At 33.7% G+C, this 16,281-nt stretch overlaps 1 protein-coding gene across 1 annotated transcript; it reads right to left on the bottom strand.

Moving 5' to 3' along the window:
• Window positions 1-644: 644 nt before the first annotated feature.
• Window positions 645-5,119, bottom strand: LOC130935575 (ethylene response sensor 1). Its single transcript, XM_057865376.1, has 6 exons — window positions 4,806-5,119; window positions 3,345-4,277; window positions 2,547-2,915; window positions 2,176-2,442; window positions 1,280-1,407; window positions 645-1,139 (listed from the first exon to the last, which is right to left on the bottom strand). Exons 2-6 carry the CDS (start codon window positions 4,251-4,253, stop codon window positions 905-907), a joined length of 1,908 nt encoding a protein of 635 aa, XP_057721359.1. The 5' UTR covers window positions 4,254-4,277; window positions 4,806-5,119; the 3' UTR covers window positions 645-904.
• Between the last annotated feature and the right edge of the window lie 11,162 nt (window positions 5,120-16,281).

Below are 16,281 nucleotides of genomic sequence, written 5' to 3'. Positions count from 1 at the left end.
TAGTTTCTGGTGGAAAGAGTTATATACTGACAGATATGGCTATAAAACATAAATGAACTATGGTGTTTTTTGGAAATCTCCATCCCTCGTAGTTAAATTGAATCGAGATGAAACATATTGACGATAAGGGTAATTCAATAATGATTGAAATGAGGTCTCACTCTTTCCTGCATTTTGCTACGACATTTACTCCTCAGATAAGGACATTAGAAGTTACAACTTTGTAATGCATGATAGGAAATGTAACGTAACATCACTGAATACAAGTAATTTTACAGCGACAATTGTATCCAGCAGGCGGTTCTTGAAGATTAATTCAAATTTGAGTGTTAACGTTACGCTTGAAGATAAAATTGGTAGGGTGATTGAATGTCTGGTTTAATCCCCATGCTAACTCGATTTAACAATCCCACCGGCAATGACAGAGGAAATTGTGTGATTAAGGCAAAGGAATACGAACCCTGTAATTGGCACTGCCTTCCCGCAGTATCTCCTTCTGCAACACTACAAAAAAGTGTATTCCCTACATCAAGATTATTTCGTTTTAATAAAGCAGAGTCCACCAACAAAAGCATGGTATTTGACAAATAAGCGTTTGGATATTTATTTACATGTAGCGGATATGGCTCTTCCGGATTCAGGAATTTCGTAAAGTCTGTTTCGCTAAAATCATATTTTGAAATTTCCGAAACGGAAAATAAACCAAGCTATATACAAAAGGGATTATCTCTAAACTTTGTTTCTCTATATTGTATGCAAATTAATATGATACGACTTCTTACAAGGCCCATTTGTTAGAAGCTTGCCTGGATAAGTAAATAATCCTAATCTATATAGCCGCAAACTTTGTTATACAATTTGGCTTATCCAAAATGAAGGTTAAGCAATTTTGTTGTTTTTCATTTTAAAAACTTCTTTGATTCCGTCGACCGGCAAAACCTGCCTCTTCATCTTTGGCGAAGGCCTTGAATCTAGCTAGGCCTCCACTTCCACTATATGCTTGCCCTCTGTGTGCAGCTTGACGATCCACCAAATCGGGATTGCCACTAATCCCAAGTTTAATTATGAATGTAGCTGTGGTCCCTTTGTCCATGCCTTCGCTCTCAATCCATATGTGCCCTCCCATGAGATTCACAAATCTGAATCATTTTTGAGTTTTTGACAATAGTCAACAAGAAGATTAAACCAAAAACAATAGACGAAAAATAACATCAACAGCAGCCAGTAGAAACTTTTGTGAACTCAGCATTTTTATATTTTAGGTTTATTTTCTCCCTACCTTTTACAAATGGCAAGCCCAAGACCTGCACCACTGGTTGGTCGAGCTGGACCGCTCCGAGATTGAGCAAATTTGGTGAAAAGATGTGGTATATCTTGTGGAGGAATGCCACAGCCAGAATCTTTAACCTACACAAAAGAGGATGCTCGGGTCAACAACATAAGGTGATAGAAGGTAACAACGATGTGTTCTTTGTACGCACACCTGTGCTGTATCCCAAGCCGGTAAATACACCTCCACCATTGAATGGAGTGTGGAATCATACCCCCATCCAATGGTAAAGGATTGTGTGTTGGCACAATATAGAAAGAGTAAAAATAGGGTAGTGCTAGGGAGCCAATGGCTTAAGTGTACAATGTGTACAATGGGCTAAATTTTTTGTCCATGAATAAAATGAACATCACCATACTAGCTAGAATAACCATCCGATACCAAGGATAACCATCCGGATACCAAGGATAATAAACATCTCAATAAAAAATTAAACTGATTTTGGGGTTCACCAAGGATCGAACTCTTGACCTTTCGAATCTAGAACTCTAATACCATATCTGAAACCACTCATCCCAAAAGTGTAACCTGACAGGACAATATAACACTAATGGTCATATCTCTAATACTTCTTAAACCTCCATTGTACACATTGTACGCTTAGGCCATTGGCTCCCTAGACTTTTTCGTAAAAATAACATTTTTCTTAGAATAGCTAAATTGGCAGAAGAAAAGAAACCATATATCTCTAGGCAGTAGGCATATTTTTAGGCATCTAGGCAGATAACAAAAGAATTCAACCACATTAGAACCTAGTTATAGAACAGAAGCAATCTTTCTGAAACTTATTTGTCAACATCAAGACAACTATAATATGACTCATATTTCAGTGCCTCAATCACTACCTGTACTCGTAAGTAAAAATGGCCATCACTTGAAGCTGGGTAAAACTCAGGAGGTCGCCAATCTTGTAAAGAGTCTGGTTTTGGAACAGTTGCTCTAATAGACACATAGCCCTCCTTAGTGAATTTGACAGCATTACCCACAACATTTAATAGAGTTTGCATAAGTCGCTTTTCATCACCAATGGCATGCACAGGAAGATCAGGAGCAATAATTAAAGTAATAGGTAATTTTTTCACAGATGCTATAGGCTTTATCAGTTCAACAACCTGCATTGAAGATGGAAAAGAGCATAAGTGTTGGTCATGTTCAAGAACAAATAATGATTTTGATGCTGTTTCAAGACCCCATGGCTGAAATCGTATGGTAATACCTCTCCCAAAACACCATGAAGATTGATTTTTCCCATTTCTAATTCAAGGCTACCATCTTCCAGTCGAGAAAGATCCAAAACATCATTGATAAGTGTTGCTAAGACATTACTACTCTTCAATACTGTCTCTATCATAACTCTCTGCTCTGGAGTCAGTTCAGTCTCCAAAAGAAGTGACGACAATGCTATTATTGCATGCATTGGTGTCCTCATTTCATGATTCATGACAGCAAGGAAATCATTGCGAGCGTGAATAGCCATCTCTGCCTCCCGTCGAGCTAAATCTAAAGCCACATTTTGTTCCATGAGTTGATCACGAGCTCGCATCGACTCCTCCAAAATAGCAGCATGGGAAAGGGCAACTGCTACCTGTTAAGAAACAAAAAATGAATTTAGCATTCAGTTGAATATATTCTTAAACATAAATACTTTGAAATTTCCATATGCAATCGTGGTCATTTAATCTAATAAAAAAAGGCATATTCCTAGAAAGCACACAATTAATTAAACACAAGCATCAGGGAGTTAATTCGTCATTATTCAGATAAAAATGCATAACAAAGCTATTGTTTAAGGTGAGACCAAGTAGCTAATGGTTGATAGTCACTTCATTATTATATCTTGAAAACAACTTTACTATGACAGTCAGAGCAGTACATCAACCAGCAACGACATTGACAATGAATTTGATTGATTTGGCAATAAATAAGGAGTAAATGAATCAGCAGCAGTTAGAATTAGGAAACGGAAGTATGTAATTGAAAACAAGGACAACCGAGAGAAAGGAAATCTCAAGACCTGATCTGCAACAACATCAACCAATTCCAACTCATGGTCTCGCCACTTTCTAGCGCTGTCAGTAGGGAGGATGAGAACCATTATTGCATAGCTTTTTGCTGAAAGATCAGGCCAGTCATTAATTTGGAAATTCGAGAGATGTAGCAGAGGCACCCTGACAGCAACTACTTCAGGTGGAACATATCTCCCCACAAGAGGCCTAATCCTGGCCAATGGGCATGTATGCGGTATCCGTGTCGCTCGAGGGCTATTGAAAACTTCAGTGACAATGGGAAGGTTTGTTGGCACGGTAGACCCAACTTGAACATGGAAGGTTAAAGTGTGGGAAAGTTGCAGATTCAGACCACTCCTTGATGGCATCCACAATGCACATTCCTCCAAGCCTAAAGTCCTACCAAGCTCAACAAGAGTAGTCTTGAGAATGGTATGCCGGTCCAGTGTGCTCCGAATTTCATGAGTCAACATCCTAACGTGCCTTCCGGTTTCTTCCTGCGTAAGAATAAGGCCCATCTCCCTATCAAGCTCTTCGGCCTTGTTCTTAAGGAACAACTCGCGCGTCTTGACACTCAACAGATCAGGAATGATGTGAACAAGCATGAGCGCAGTTGCGCACGACACAATGGCACACGAGACCTTGGCGATGGTCATTACCACCGCAACAGCCTTGGAGTGCACAGAGAATGTCCAGAGGTTAATGAAATGAGTTGCTCCACAGAGAACTATAAAAGCACCAAACTGCATAAGCACCCATCTATAAGGGAAGAATGCAGATTTCTGAACAAAATAGATCAGCTCTACAGGAATAGAGAAATATGCGAGTGCAATTAGGACATCCGAAATATACTGATACTTGACAAGAAGTTCATCAGGTGGATACGGTGTCTCTATACAATCACATGCTTCCATCATCTTTTACAATATTTATCAACGGATCTGTCAACACCAAAGGCAGGTATTGTTAACGCAGATTTCACAAAACACACTATTATCAGTCTGTAGCACAGTTCAATTCAATCACAACCGTGTATACGAACTTCAGAATCAACAACTACTATACTACCACCATTTACTTGGACTTAGACCCGATTTGACTATTAACTTGCACTTATGAACCGGGGTTGAAAAAAGTTGAAGAAGCACAAAAACATGAGCTGAGAGAGACCAAACACGAGAGATCATGGAGCTCAAATCCCATCATTTGGTAGTAAAACCCATCGTAAGGTAAATGGAAATAAAAACATTGAATCTAGGTCCGAAACAAAGTTACATAATCAACTAAATAGAATGAGTTTAATAATGATAGGAAACGAAGCTGAATGTAGATGTGAAAATACAAATCTGAAGAAAAAACAGCGTGAGCATTCATGAATGGATCGTAAACCAAACCAAGCAAAGCCAAGTGTAGCTAATAAGTAAATAAATAAAGAAGAAAAAGAAGAAGCAGAGAAAGAGAGAGAATACCAAGAAGAAGAAGGAAGCTGAGGAGCTAGATGCGGAGGAGAGTTGGTGTGGAGTAGGGGGAGCCGCCCATTTGATTAGGCGGACACATTTCTTTTATTTTATTTTATTTATTTATTTATTTATTTTTCTGGTTGCAGTAAGAGAATAGGAGAGAAAATAAATGAGAAGAAAGCAAGCAAGATTAGAGAAAAGCCGAAAAGGAGAGAAAAGATAAAAAATGAAAAAGAGAGAGAGAGAGAGAGAGAGAGAGAAGGTGCTTCCCCTCTGGGCTCACGGACAACGATGACGACTCTCACTCCCAACTTGGCTCACTTCAAACAATTGGTAGCGCGTGCCTCTTCCTCCGCTTTTCTTCCCTTTCTACACGTGACCCACCCTTCATTTTCAATTTTCTTTCTTTAATATATGGGGTTTTTTTTTACTTTTTTTTCTTAGACAAAATTATCATAAAAAAAGAAAACACCAAAATTATTTGTATTTAATTTTTTTTCGTAGAAATAATCTAATCATGTATTGATATTATGATATTAAAAATATTATTCATATACTAAAATCAACTATTAAAATTAGTCACTAATATATTTGTATATAAATATATGTATAATTTAATTTATTTTAATATATGTTTATATTTTAATATATTTTATACTGATGATTGATTTTAATAGTTGATTTTGATATATATATATATAATATAATGGTTAAGAAATTAAAATAAGTGATTGCTTCATTTATCTAATATTTTAAAAGTTATACAATTAAATTTGATTTTTATAACTTTTTAAAAATATCAAGATAAAAAACACTAATTTCATTTTAATAACGTAATAATTTCTAAAAATTATTTTAATTTTAAATCAAAAAATGAATATACAATGAATAATTAAAATTTTATATTGCATGAACAATTTTTTTAATAACTTAAATTAAAAAAAAAAACAAATGAGTTATTGACCGTACGCTAAGAATTTCTCATATTTTAATTTTTGGGAAGGAAATTGATTGGCTCGTTTTATTAGTGTCTTAGGTCATGGACACTGGGCAGTAGGCCCACTAAAATTTTCCCTTTCGAGCTAGGGGGAACGTTCTAACTTCGAAGTTCCAACCTCTACATTAATTAATTAATTATTTAGCTACAGGAGCAAAAATATAATAAAATTTAAGTATAATTTTTTTTTCTTTTTATGATATCCAACAAGTTATGAGTTAATTTACCGAAAATTTAAATTTTATTTAAACAAAACTAATAAATTACTATACATATGAAATGAAATTTGAATTCATATATTTACTTAAGTGAACGACTAAATTAATATAATTTAATTTAATTATTAATTAATTAACTAATATAATAAAATTAATTATCATTTTTTTTAGTTTATTTATTTATTTAATTTTTTATTTTATATTAAATCAAATTTAATAATATAATTATTATTAAACGTTAAGTTTAACAAAATATCTTTTTAATATAAAACATAAAAATTATTTATATTTTATTTTAGAATAAATATAATATAACAAGATATATATATATATATATATATATATATATATATATATATATATATATATATAGTGTTAGCCTTTTTTTTTTAACGTTATGGGGGCAAATGCCCCCTCTTCTATCAATATAGATCCGTCCTAACTGCAAGGTAATATTTTTTTGTTGTGATTGTGTATCATGTGCTCTTACGACATATATTAAAATTATAAAACAATTTTTTTATTAAAAATATAAAAAAAATAAATTTTAATATATTTATTTTATATTTATTAAATAAAAATATTTAAATTAATCTATTAATGGTAAATTTATCATATTAAGTATTATGACTATGGCGCATAGAGTTATTATGAAAATTATTTTAAATGAAGCCTATTGCACATTTTATAATCTCTTTGGCTGCATTTGAAAAAAAATAAAATAAAATTGTAAGATAGAGATTAGATTAAAACTAAAATAAATTTTTATATTATGTTTAGTATAAAGTTTATAAAATTAAATTATGTTTTAATATTTTATTTAATTTAAGATAAATATATAAATAAAATAAGAGTATTTTAAATAATTTTAGTAAAAATATATTGTTAAAATTTTAGTTATCATTCTTAAAAATTTTTAGTTCTTTGTTTGTGTCTTTATTTTTTAAAAATATTAAAAAATTAAAATTTTGTATTCTAATCTTTAATTACTAAACATAATATTAATTTACAGCCTCTCAATCCTAATTTTAATCTCTAAAAAAACACGATCTTTAAGTTATAATTAGTTGATAATGTGTGTTTGGAATTCTCTTCGAATGGAAATAGTTTAATTCAAAATTTTTTAATTAATTATTAAGTATAAATTTTTATTATTCAATATTTTTTATATATTTTTTCTTATTCTATCTAAAGAATATATAATTAAAAATTACACTTTATAACAATATTGATAAAATTTATTTTCGTCTTCACCTAAGTTAATTAGGGTCCTACTTTTTTTTCCGGATGAATTTTGATTTGATTATGTGAAAGAGCATATTAATTAAGTGGTGTTTACGACGCAATTTGAATCCATTTTGAGTTAAAAATTTATTTAATTTAAATATTAATTTTATTTATAATATGGTTTGAATTAGAATTTTTTTAAAATAATTCAATATAAGACGATCCAATTTCAAGTAGTTTGAATTAGATTGAATTGAATTTGTAGTTTTACAAATAAAAAAATTAAATATACATAATAAATTTTAATATTAAATTTTAAATTATTAATATTAAAATAATAATAGAAACATAATTATTATTGATTAAAATAAATAAATAAATAAATATTTTTTTTTAAATTCATAAAATATTTGCTAAATAATAATACGTGAATAAAATAAAAATATACAATAAATTGAATATATTATAAATAACATTTTTAATGTAATATTAAAATAATAATATTATATTTATTGTGTGATTTAAATTAAATTAAATAAATTTAAAAATAATTTCAAAATTCAATTTAATTGAAGTGGTTTACCAAAATTAAAATTTAATTAAATTAAAATTAATTTAGTTTTAATCAATTTTCGACGTAGATTGAATGGAAAGCTATTTAATTTGTGTCTGTTTACTTTGAACACCCCATTATTAATTATCCAAAGATTCACGCTTCTTGTTAAAGAATTGACCAATGGAAAAAGAAGATGCATCGTCTAATTCTCCTAAATCAGGATGTTGGCCCGTGTACAATGTATTTGAGAAACAGTAACTATCACCACACACCCCATCAAGGCATCAACGGCTACACAAAAATATAAATTTGCTTTGCTCAACACATTCGTGTCCGAAAGGCTACTTAAAGATAAGTTTGTCATAAACCTACATTTAATATTAATTGAAAGTTATATTCTTTAATATTATTTTAAAGCACTTGTTAATATTTTTAAATAGAATTAATTTATACAAGTCTTTTTGTTATATAAATCTTATAAGTCCTAGAAATCTCTTACCCTAACACGCGTCTCTTCTGGTACGTCTAGTCCACGGGCCTTTTAACAGATTTTTCAATCAATTAACGCGTAAATATATAACTTTCTTTTTTGAAAGGATTTCGTTTCTTTTTTTGATTTTTTTTCTGTGTTATCGTACTTTCTCTCTGCGATCTCTTTCGTGCGTTTCTCTCTGCGTTCTCCTTTGGCGTTTATGTGCGTTTCTCTCTGCGTTCTTTTTGTTCGTTTTTCTCGATTTCCATTGTTTCTGAAATCGTTTTGAAATCAAGCTCTGAAATCGTTTTAAAGATAATGGATGATTCAACTTTAGATTGTCAGCTGAACTAGAGCGAAGTGAATTTTGAATTTGAATCCAATGAAATTCTTGAGGTGTGGTTTAACTCCAATATATGAATAATTTGTTAGTAGTTTATGATTGTGGAGTTGAATAATTTTGTGAACCTTGCCTGTGATATTTGCTGTTCATTGTTCACTGTTTGAATTGAATGTAATGTCCTAGTTCTGATGAATTTTTTCTGCATTTTATATCAGACTTTCGGGTGTAAATCAGGAGTATTTGGGTTACCTTAGGAAAGTTTGAGTGTATTTAAATGTTCTAAATTTTCATTTGACTGAGGCTGAATTGTCTTATTTTTTTAGTTGAACTGTTTTAGTTTCTGTTTGACGATGATTTATGAATATGATTTTTGTTATTTTTGTGATTGTTTTGTAGTTGTATTTGCATTCTATGCTTTATGCTTGTTTTAATATGCTGTATTTTGGACTTTTTTTGGTGTATTTTGCAGCCCCTCTGTGATGTTGATGAGCAGTTTATTCCCAAGATTGGGATTACTTTTAATACCCTTGAAGATGCTGCTATATTCTACAAGTATTATTCGAAAGCTGCAGGTTCTTCTACAAGAGTTCGAGCACAAATAAGAAGGAAAACGAAATTAAGAATCAATTGATTACATGTAGCAGAGAGTGAAAATGGAAATTGAAAATATCTCCAACGGAGAAGACAAACCCCTCAGTAGGATTAAATTGTCCCGCAAAAATTTATATACACGTATTGAAGGACATCGGTGTTTGGATAATTTTCAAGGTCATGTTGCATCATTCACATCCTTGCTGTGCAAATCAAGCAGAGATGCTTAAACAGCACACTGGAACTAAGCATGTCCGTGCGTCGTATAATATGCTGTTCTGATTTATGATGTTGAATTAATGTTGTTTTATTAATCTGCAGCGGAAGTGTATATTGGACTTTTTTGGGTGTAGAAGGTTATTACTTGGGTGTATTTAACAACTTCAATTATGTTTTGTCGTAATCTATTTCAAGTATAATATGGTTTTTGATTCTTTTGTCGAGGTAAATCATCACGGTCAGTCAACACTTCTGGGATGTGCTTTGATGAAAAACGGAGATATTTAATCATTCAAATGGTTATTTGAATGTTGGCTTCGCTGCATGGGAAGAAATACTCCGAAAAGAATTCTCACCGATCAATGCGCATCGATGCAAAGGGCTATCGAGACTTGTATGCCTACAACAATTCACCGTTGGTGTACTTGGCACATCATGAAGAAGATTACAAGCAAATTAAATGACTACAAGAGACACCTAGAAATCGAACAAGACATGAGCCATGTTGTTTGGAACTCTCATACCAAAGAATCATTTGACAGGAATTGGAATGATTTTTTGATAAAGTTTGGTCTTGTGGAACACAAGTGACTTTCAGGTAATGTCTTTTGAAATCTGTAACAGAGGTATAAATTACATGTTTTTAGGTGTATTATAGTTCTGATTTAGGTGTTTTTTGCAGAGCTTTATGAAGACCGTCATATATGGATTCCAATTTATCTCGATCACCACTTCTGGGTCGGGATGAGAAGCACACAAATGAGCGAAAGCATGTATATCTTTTTTAACAAGTTCATTACGCGGAACAGCTCACTTATCCAATTCGTCAAACAATACAATAATTACCTCGGAAGCAGGGACCAAAGAGAGAGGGAGGATCGGATGCTGTAGATTTTTACACCGTCATACCGTGTGCAACAAAATCCTCAATATAAGTTCAGTTTCAACAGGTGTACACTCACTAGAAGTTAAGGGAAGTCCAAGCAAAATTTAGAGGGAAGGTGAATTACATAACAAGATCAACGAACTCCACTCTAGGCTATTCGGCATACGAAATTGTAGAATAAGTTTCCAACTTTCAACAAGTTTGTGGTTACATATGACTCGGTAGCAGCCCAAGTGAAATGTCAATGCTTATTATTCAAGTCAAGAGTGATATTATGCCGTCACGCCCTAAGCGTGTGAAGTTTTGAACGAGTAAACAAAATGTCACCGAGATACATATTGAAACGATGGAGCAGGAACATAAAGAGGAGACACACACATCAATAGCAGCCATGACGAGTTAGTGTTGGAGCCAATAAGAAAGAGATTTGACAAATTGGTGTTTCGTTCATAAAATATATGCAAATTTGCATTAGAATTCTAGGAGCTCACAGCCATTTTGCACCGCGCCTACGATAACGTCGTGGTTGAGTTGCAAGAACTGAAAGCCAAAAGGAAGGGGACATGTTCGTTATCTCACGAAGACGCTAACTTGGAATCCGTTAACGAGCTTTAAAGCCCTCCAAGAGCGAGAACAGGAGGACGTCCCAAAAATAGACTAGGTTCAAATTTGGACAAACAGATTGCAAATGCCTAAAAAAAAGAAAACGAAAGCTCTGAGCGAGGTAAAAGTGATGTTCTTTAAATAGGGGGTAATTGTGTTTATTTTTTTGTTAATAGTTTTGCTAATATGTGAGTTTTTTTTCCAATTGAACCTTTCTGATGGTACATCAGTGGTGCAACTAAATTCCAGCCAATATCATGGACATGTTATGAATTATCAGTTCAGATATCCAGCAGCAGGAGATAGATTTTTTGGTGTTTAGTCACAGTATTTTGGTGCAACGATCAATTTTTTGTGTATTTCTACATTCTCTGGTTTTTGACATTTTTTTATATATATTTTTCAGATGCTGCCGTTTGTATTGAAAATTAGTGTCTTGTTTATATTTGTTTGTTTTAAATTTACAATACATATACAATTCAATTCCTAAAAAAGTTAACAATTCAAATTTCTGAATTTCTACAACTCTTGGTTGGTTTTTCCATGGAAATATGTAAGCACTCAATTTTGGTATATACCGGTTATTTTTGGGTATATTATGAAAGTAATTAGGCGTATTAGTATATTTTGTTATTGTTTTTCTTGATTTTTTTGAACCTATGATTGACATCTATTGAATACAGCACAAACAATTTATTTATGCAAAAATAATTTATAATAAGATTGGATTAAATATATACAAATTTGACAAAAAGTGTTCAAACTATTCCAAGACTACACACCATTCAAACTAATCATCGCTAATATCATCTGAATTTGTTTGACAATATGAACTCAATAACACTGCAGATGGCTTAGACAATCTTATTGCTTTGCTTTCCTTGATCGCTGTATCTCTGTCTTGATTCATCTCATGAAATAGAATTCGCAAAACATATTCAACTCTAAAGTGGCTCACCTCCGCCTGCAGTATAAAAGAATATTATTTTACCGAACTCCGTTAATTTAGTAAAGTAATAGAGAGTTATATACTTTTAAGCATAATTACTTGTGTCCAATTCTTCGAGTTATATCTCCCTTTTTTAATGTTTTGAGACTCAATTATTTCAATTCATTTCATTACATAAACCGCACAATCATAGCTGAAAACCAAAAATAAATTAGCAAATTAAAATACGACAGCAAAAGAAAACATAATTTTCAGAGAGAAAGATTTATACCTCGTTTTTTGGCCTGCAATATTGATGTATAGTGGTTCAATTTCACGATCGTCTTTCTTGAGAGGTGCCCCCGGTATATACCCTCATTCTGAAAAGCACATATCCCTAAAAACAAAAAACAAAGCAAAATATAAGAAAGAATAAATTTAATTCCTGAATACACCCAAAGAATCACATACTACACTTTATTTTGAACAGAAATACACCTAAATATTAAAATACAAACAACAGAATCAACTTACAGCAAATTTATTAAGCTTCATTCTAGGTTTGGAGGGACACGTCTTGTGATACGGGTCAAGAATATAAAATTTTTTCTTTCTAATATCAGCCACCCATAACCACCAATACTTTGCGTAGCAAACAGGTTCAAATATCTAAATTATGGTCACATTGAATAGTGTTTTAATTTAATTGGCACATAACCAAAGAATTGTGATAGAAAATTTTAGAAACGAAAATTTACATATGGATGGGATGCCAATTTTTTCAGATCCAAAAAAGGTATGAATATTTTGTAGTCTTCAATGTTAAATGGCTTTTTTGTTTTTGGTTGTAAGAACTTGCTGCCCTCATGATTTTCAATAGCCATGTTCTGCAGCATTTGTGTAATATTTAATACACCTAATACATTACATAAATATACCCAAAATTGAGTTCAATACAGCTTACCACAATAGTAAAGGAGAGACAGTAAATTTCTTCTTTAAATCTTCTAATATTTTGTTTGTTTAGAATCAGACAGATAGAAGTTACAATCTAAAAAAACAAAAAATCCAAATTAATTACATCAATCAATATTGCAGTCACAACTCATAATAAAATCATTAATCTTATTCTAATATTACCTCAGCTTCGATATATGTACTAGCTTTTAAAATACGAAGTGGATTTTTGACAATTGCATTGGCTGTTGGGTATTAAGGATGCACATCGGCTCCCACTCATTAGTACCTCCATCCCCGTAGGTCTTTACATGTGTGGCCCAAAGGTAGCACTTTTCCTTCATGTTGGCCGACGATTCCTTCCTCCTTGCAGGAGTTTCAAACTTTTCAAAGATTTGGTCGGCAGGCTGTCTTTTGAACGGGGGACTTTTATCCTCTGCAAAATTCAATGCTGCCTTAACCCCAGTATTTGCAATTTGTTCAACCAGCTCCTCTAATTCTTCAATTAGTATTGGTGTCTCAGGACTTTTTCCTTTCTCAGATGTTGGTTGCCCCTCTCGTGTTAGCGTTTATTCTTGACTTGAATTAGTGAAGCTGAGGCTGAATTGAAAGAGCCTAACAGCGGAAACGACACAAATGTCCAACACAAGAACAATATGGAAGCACTCACAACGCAATATGGCAGCAACTATAACAAGCAAATATAGCAAGTAAAACAATAACAAGAACACACCGAGATTTTAACGTGGAAAACCCCCTCAATGTGAGAGGTAAAAACCACGGGTCGTCCAGACCAATGAAATAGCTCCACTATAATCAAATGAGGTACAAGAGAGTATCAAACAAAGCACAAAAACGTGCATATAACCAGCCAAAACATCAATGCACCAAAGCTCACAAATAATAGGCAAGAAGATGAAATATACCCAAAAAATAGAGCAGATGTCGAAGCCAATTTCTCCCTCTGCAGACCTTCAATTAAAATCTTCACCGTTCAGAATGAAGACCAAAATGTGAAGAATCTACAGTTTAAATTTCACGTCGATCCAACGGTGAAAGAATGAGAAACTGCCGTTCTAAGATTGCTGCTCTGTGTAAAAACGGGAAACCTAATTTCTCTCTTGCGAAACCAATTTCTCCTACTGCAAACCTCCAATCAACATCTCCACCGATCAGAATGAAGAACAAGATGATAGGAACACGCAGTTTAAATTTCAAGCCGATCCAACGGTGAACAACTGAGAAAATGCCATTTGAAATTTGCTGCTTTGGACAAAAACGAAAATTCTGTTTTTCCCTTTCTTTCTCTCTTTTGTGGCTACTCTCTATCACTCTCAATGACACTCAAAAACTGATTAGGGTTGTGGCACAATGGGTGCAAGAGACACCCTCAAAATGTTGGGCTTGGGCCTCACAAAGGAGAGAAAAAACCCAACAAATCTCCCCCTTCTCGACTAGGTGGAGGCCCTCGCCATTCCGGCGATCAAACAACATGTTTCAAACTTTTCTCTTGACAATGCTTTTGTCATCATATCAGCACCATTGTCATCAGTGTGAACTTTCTCAAGTTCCAACAACTTGGAATCTAACACATCCCGTATCCAATGATACCTAACATCGATATGTTTAGATCTTGGATGAAAAGTAGAATTCTTGGCAAGATGAATAGCACTTTGGCTATCACACAACAAGACATAACGGTCTTGCTTAAAACCAAGTGCTGCAAGAAACTTCTTCATCCACAACAACTCTTTACATGCTTCAGTTGCTGCAATAAACTCTGCCTCTGTGGTAGAAAGTGCAACACACTTCTGTAGCCTTGACTGCCATGAAATAGCTCCCCCTGCAAACTTGACTAAATAACCTGAAGTAGACTTTCGAGAATCAATATCTCCTGCCATGTCTGCATCAGTAAAGCCAACTAGCAAAGGTTTCTCACCACCAAAACTCAAACTCAAGTTAGTTGTACCTTTGAGATATCTCATAATCCATTTAACAGCATTCCAATGTTCTTTACCTGGATTAGAGAGAAAACGACTCACAGTACCAACCGCATGAGCAATGTCTGGTCTAGTACACACCATAGCATACATCAAGCTTCCAACAGCTGAGGCATAAGGAATTTCATCCATTGCTTGTTTCTCCTCATCAGTGGTTGGACACTGCTTGGTACTCAACTTAAAATGAGGAGCAAAAGAACTAGCAACACATTTGGCATCATTCATGCCAAACCTTTGAAGCACTTTCTTTATGTACTTCTCCTGTGACAAATAAAGCTTCTTGGAATCTCTATAACGAGTAATAGTCATGCCCAAAATTTGTTTGGCAGGACCCAAGTCCTTCATAGCAAAGAACTTGCTCAACTGTTTCTTCAACTCATTAATCCTCAAAGCATTCTTGCCCACAATCAAAATATCATCCACATAAAGCAAAAGAATGATAAAATCATCATCAGAAAATTTTTGCACAAATACACAATGATCTGAAGTTGTCTTACGGTAACCATGCTTCTCCATAACAGATTCAAACTTCTTATACCACTGTCTTGGAGCTTGCTTCAACCCATAAAGACTCTTCTTAAGCTTGCACACAAAATCTTCCTTTCCTTTAACAACAAAGCCCTCCGGTTGCTCCATGTAGATCTCCTTATCTAAATCACCATGAAGAAAAGCGGTCTTCACATCCATTTGCTCAATCTCCAAATCAAGAGATGCTGCTAATCCAAGCACAGCACGAATGGATGACATCCTCACAACAGGAGAAAAGATCTCCTCATAATCAACACCTTTTCTCTGGCTAAAACCTCTAACAACCAATCTAGCCTTATACCGAGGCTTAGAATTGCGTTCTTCATTCTTGATTCTGAATACCCATTTGTTCTTCAAAACTCGCATACCCTTCGGTAGCTTCACCAACTCATAGGTATCATTCTCAAGTAAGGACTTCATTTCTTCTTGCATAGCTTCAAGCCATTGAGCTTTGCTTTTATCTTCAACAGCCTCTCCAAAGCATTCAGGTTCTCCCCCATCAGTCAACAAAACAAACTCATGTGGAGAATACCTTGACGAAGGCTTTCTCTCTCTTGTAGACCTTCTAAGTGCATTTGCAGGAATTTCTAAAGCTGGTTATTCATCTTGATCATCATCACCAACTTCATCAAGTATCGGATCAACTGTTCCATCTTCACCTGCACTTGTATCATGCTCATTATTTTGAGCTTCAATTCTACCATCTTCTACCATAGGCATAGAGGGAGTAATATCCAAGTCAGAAAAATCATCACTAGGCTGAACCATTGGCTTCTCCGCATGATCAACATCCTTCAATGTTTGGTCTTCAACAAAGACAACATCTCTACTCCGAATCACCTTCTTGTTAACAGGATCATAAAACCTGTAACCAAACTCATCCATGCCATAGCCAATAAAAATACACTGCCTAGTCTTTACATCAAGCTTAGATCTCTCATCTTTGGGAATATGAACAAA

The sequence above is a fragment of the Arachis stenosperma genome, chromosome 6 (assembly GCF_014773155.1).
Source record: "Arachis stenosperma cultivar V10309 chromosome 6, arast.V10309.gnm1.PFL2, whole genome shotgun sequence".
NCBI lineage: Eukaryota > Viridiplantae > Streptophyta > Magnoliopsida > Fabales > Fabaceae > Arachis > Arachis stenosperma.
Note: the sequence above shows the minus strand (reverse complement) of the source record. Positions and strands in the feature narration are given on the sequence as shown.

Excerpts from the sequence above, each read along its gene's own strand:
- LOC130935575 (XM_057865376.1), bottom strand. The coding sequence starts at position 4,253 with ATGATGGAAGCATGTGATTGTATAGAGACACCGTATCCACCTGATGAA. Across the intron at positions 2,916-3,344 it reads TTGATGTTGTTGCAGATCAG|GTAGCAGTTGCCCTTTCCCA; the intron begins GTCTTGAGATTT and ends GTTTCTTAACAG. Across the intron at positions 1,408-2,175 it reads ATTTTTACTTACGAGTACAG|GTTAAAGATTCTGGCTGTGG; the intron begins GTAGTGATTGAG and ends TCTTTTGTGTAG.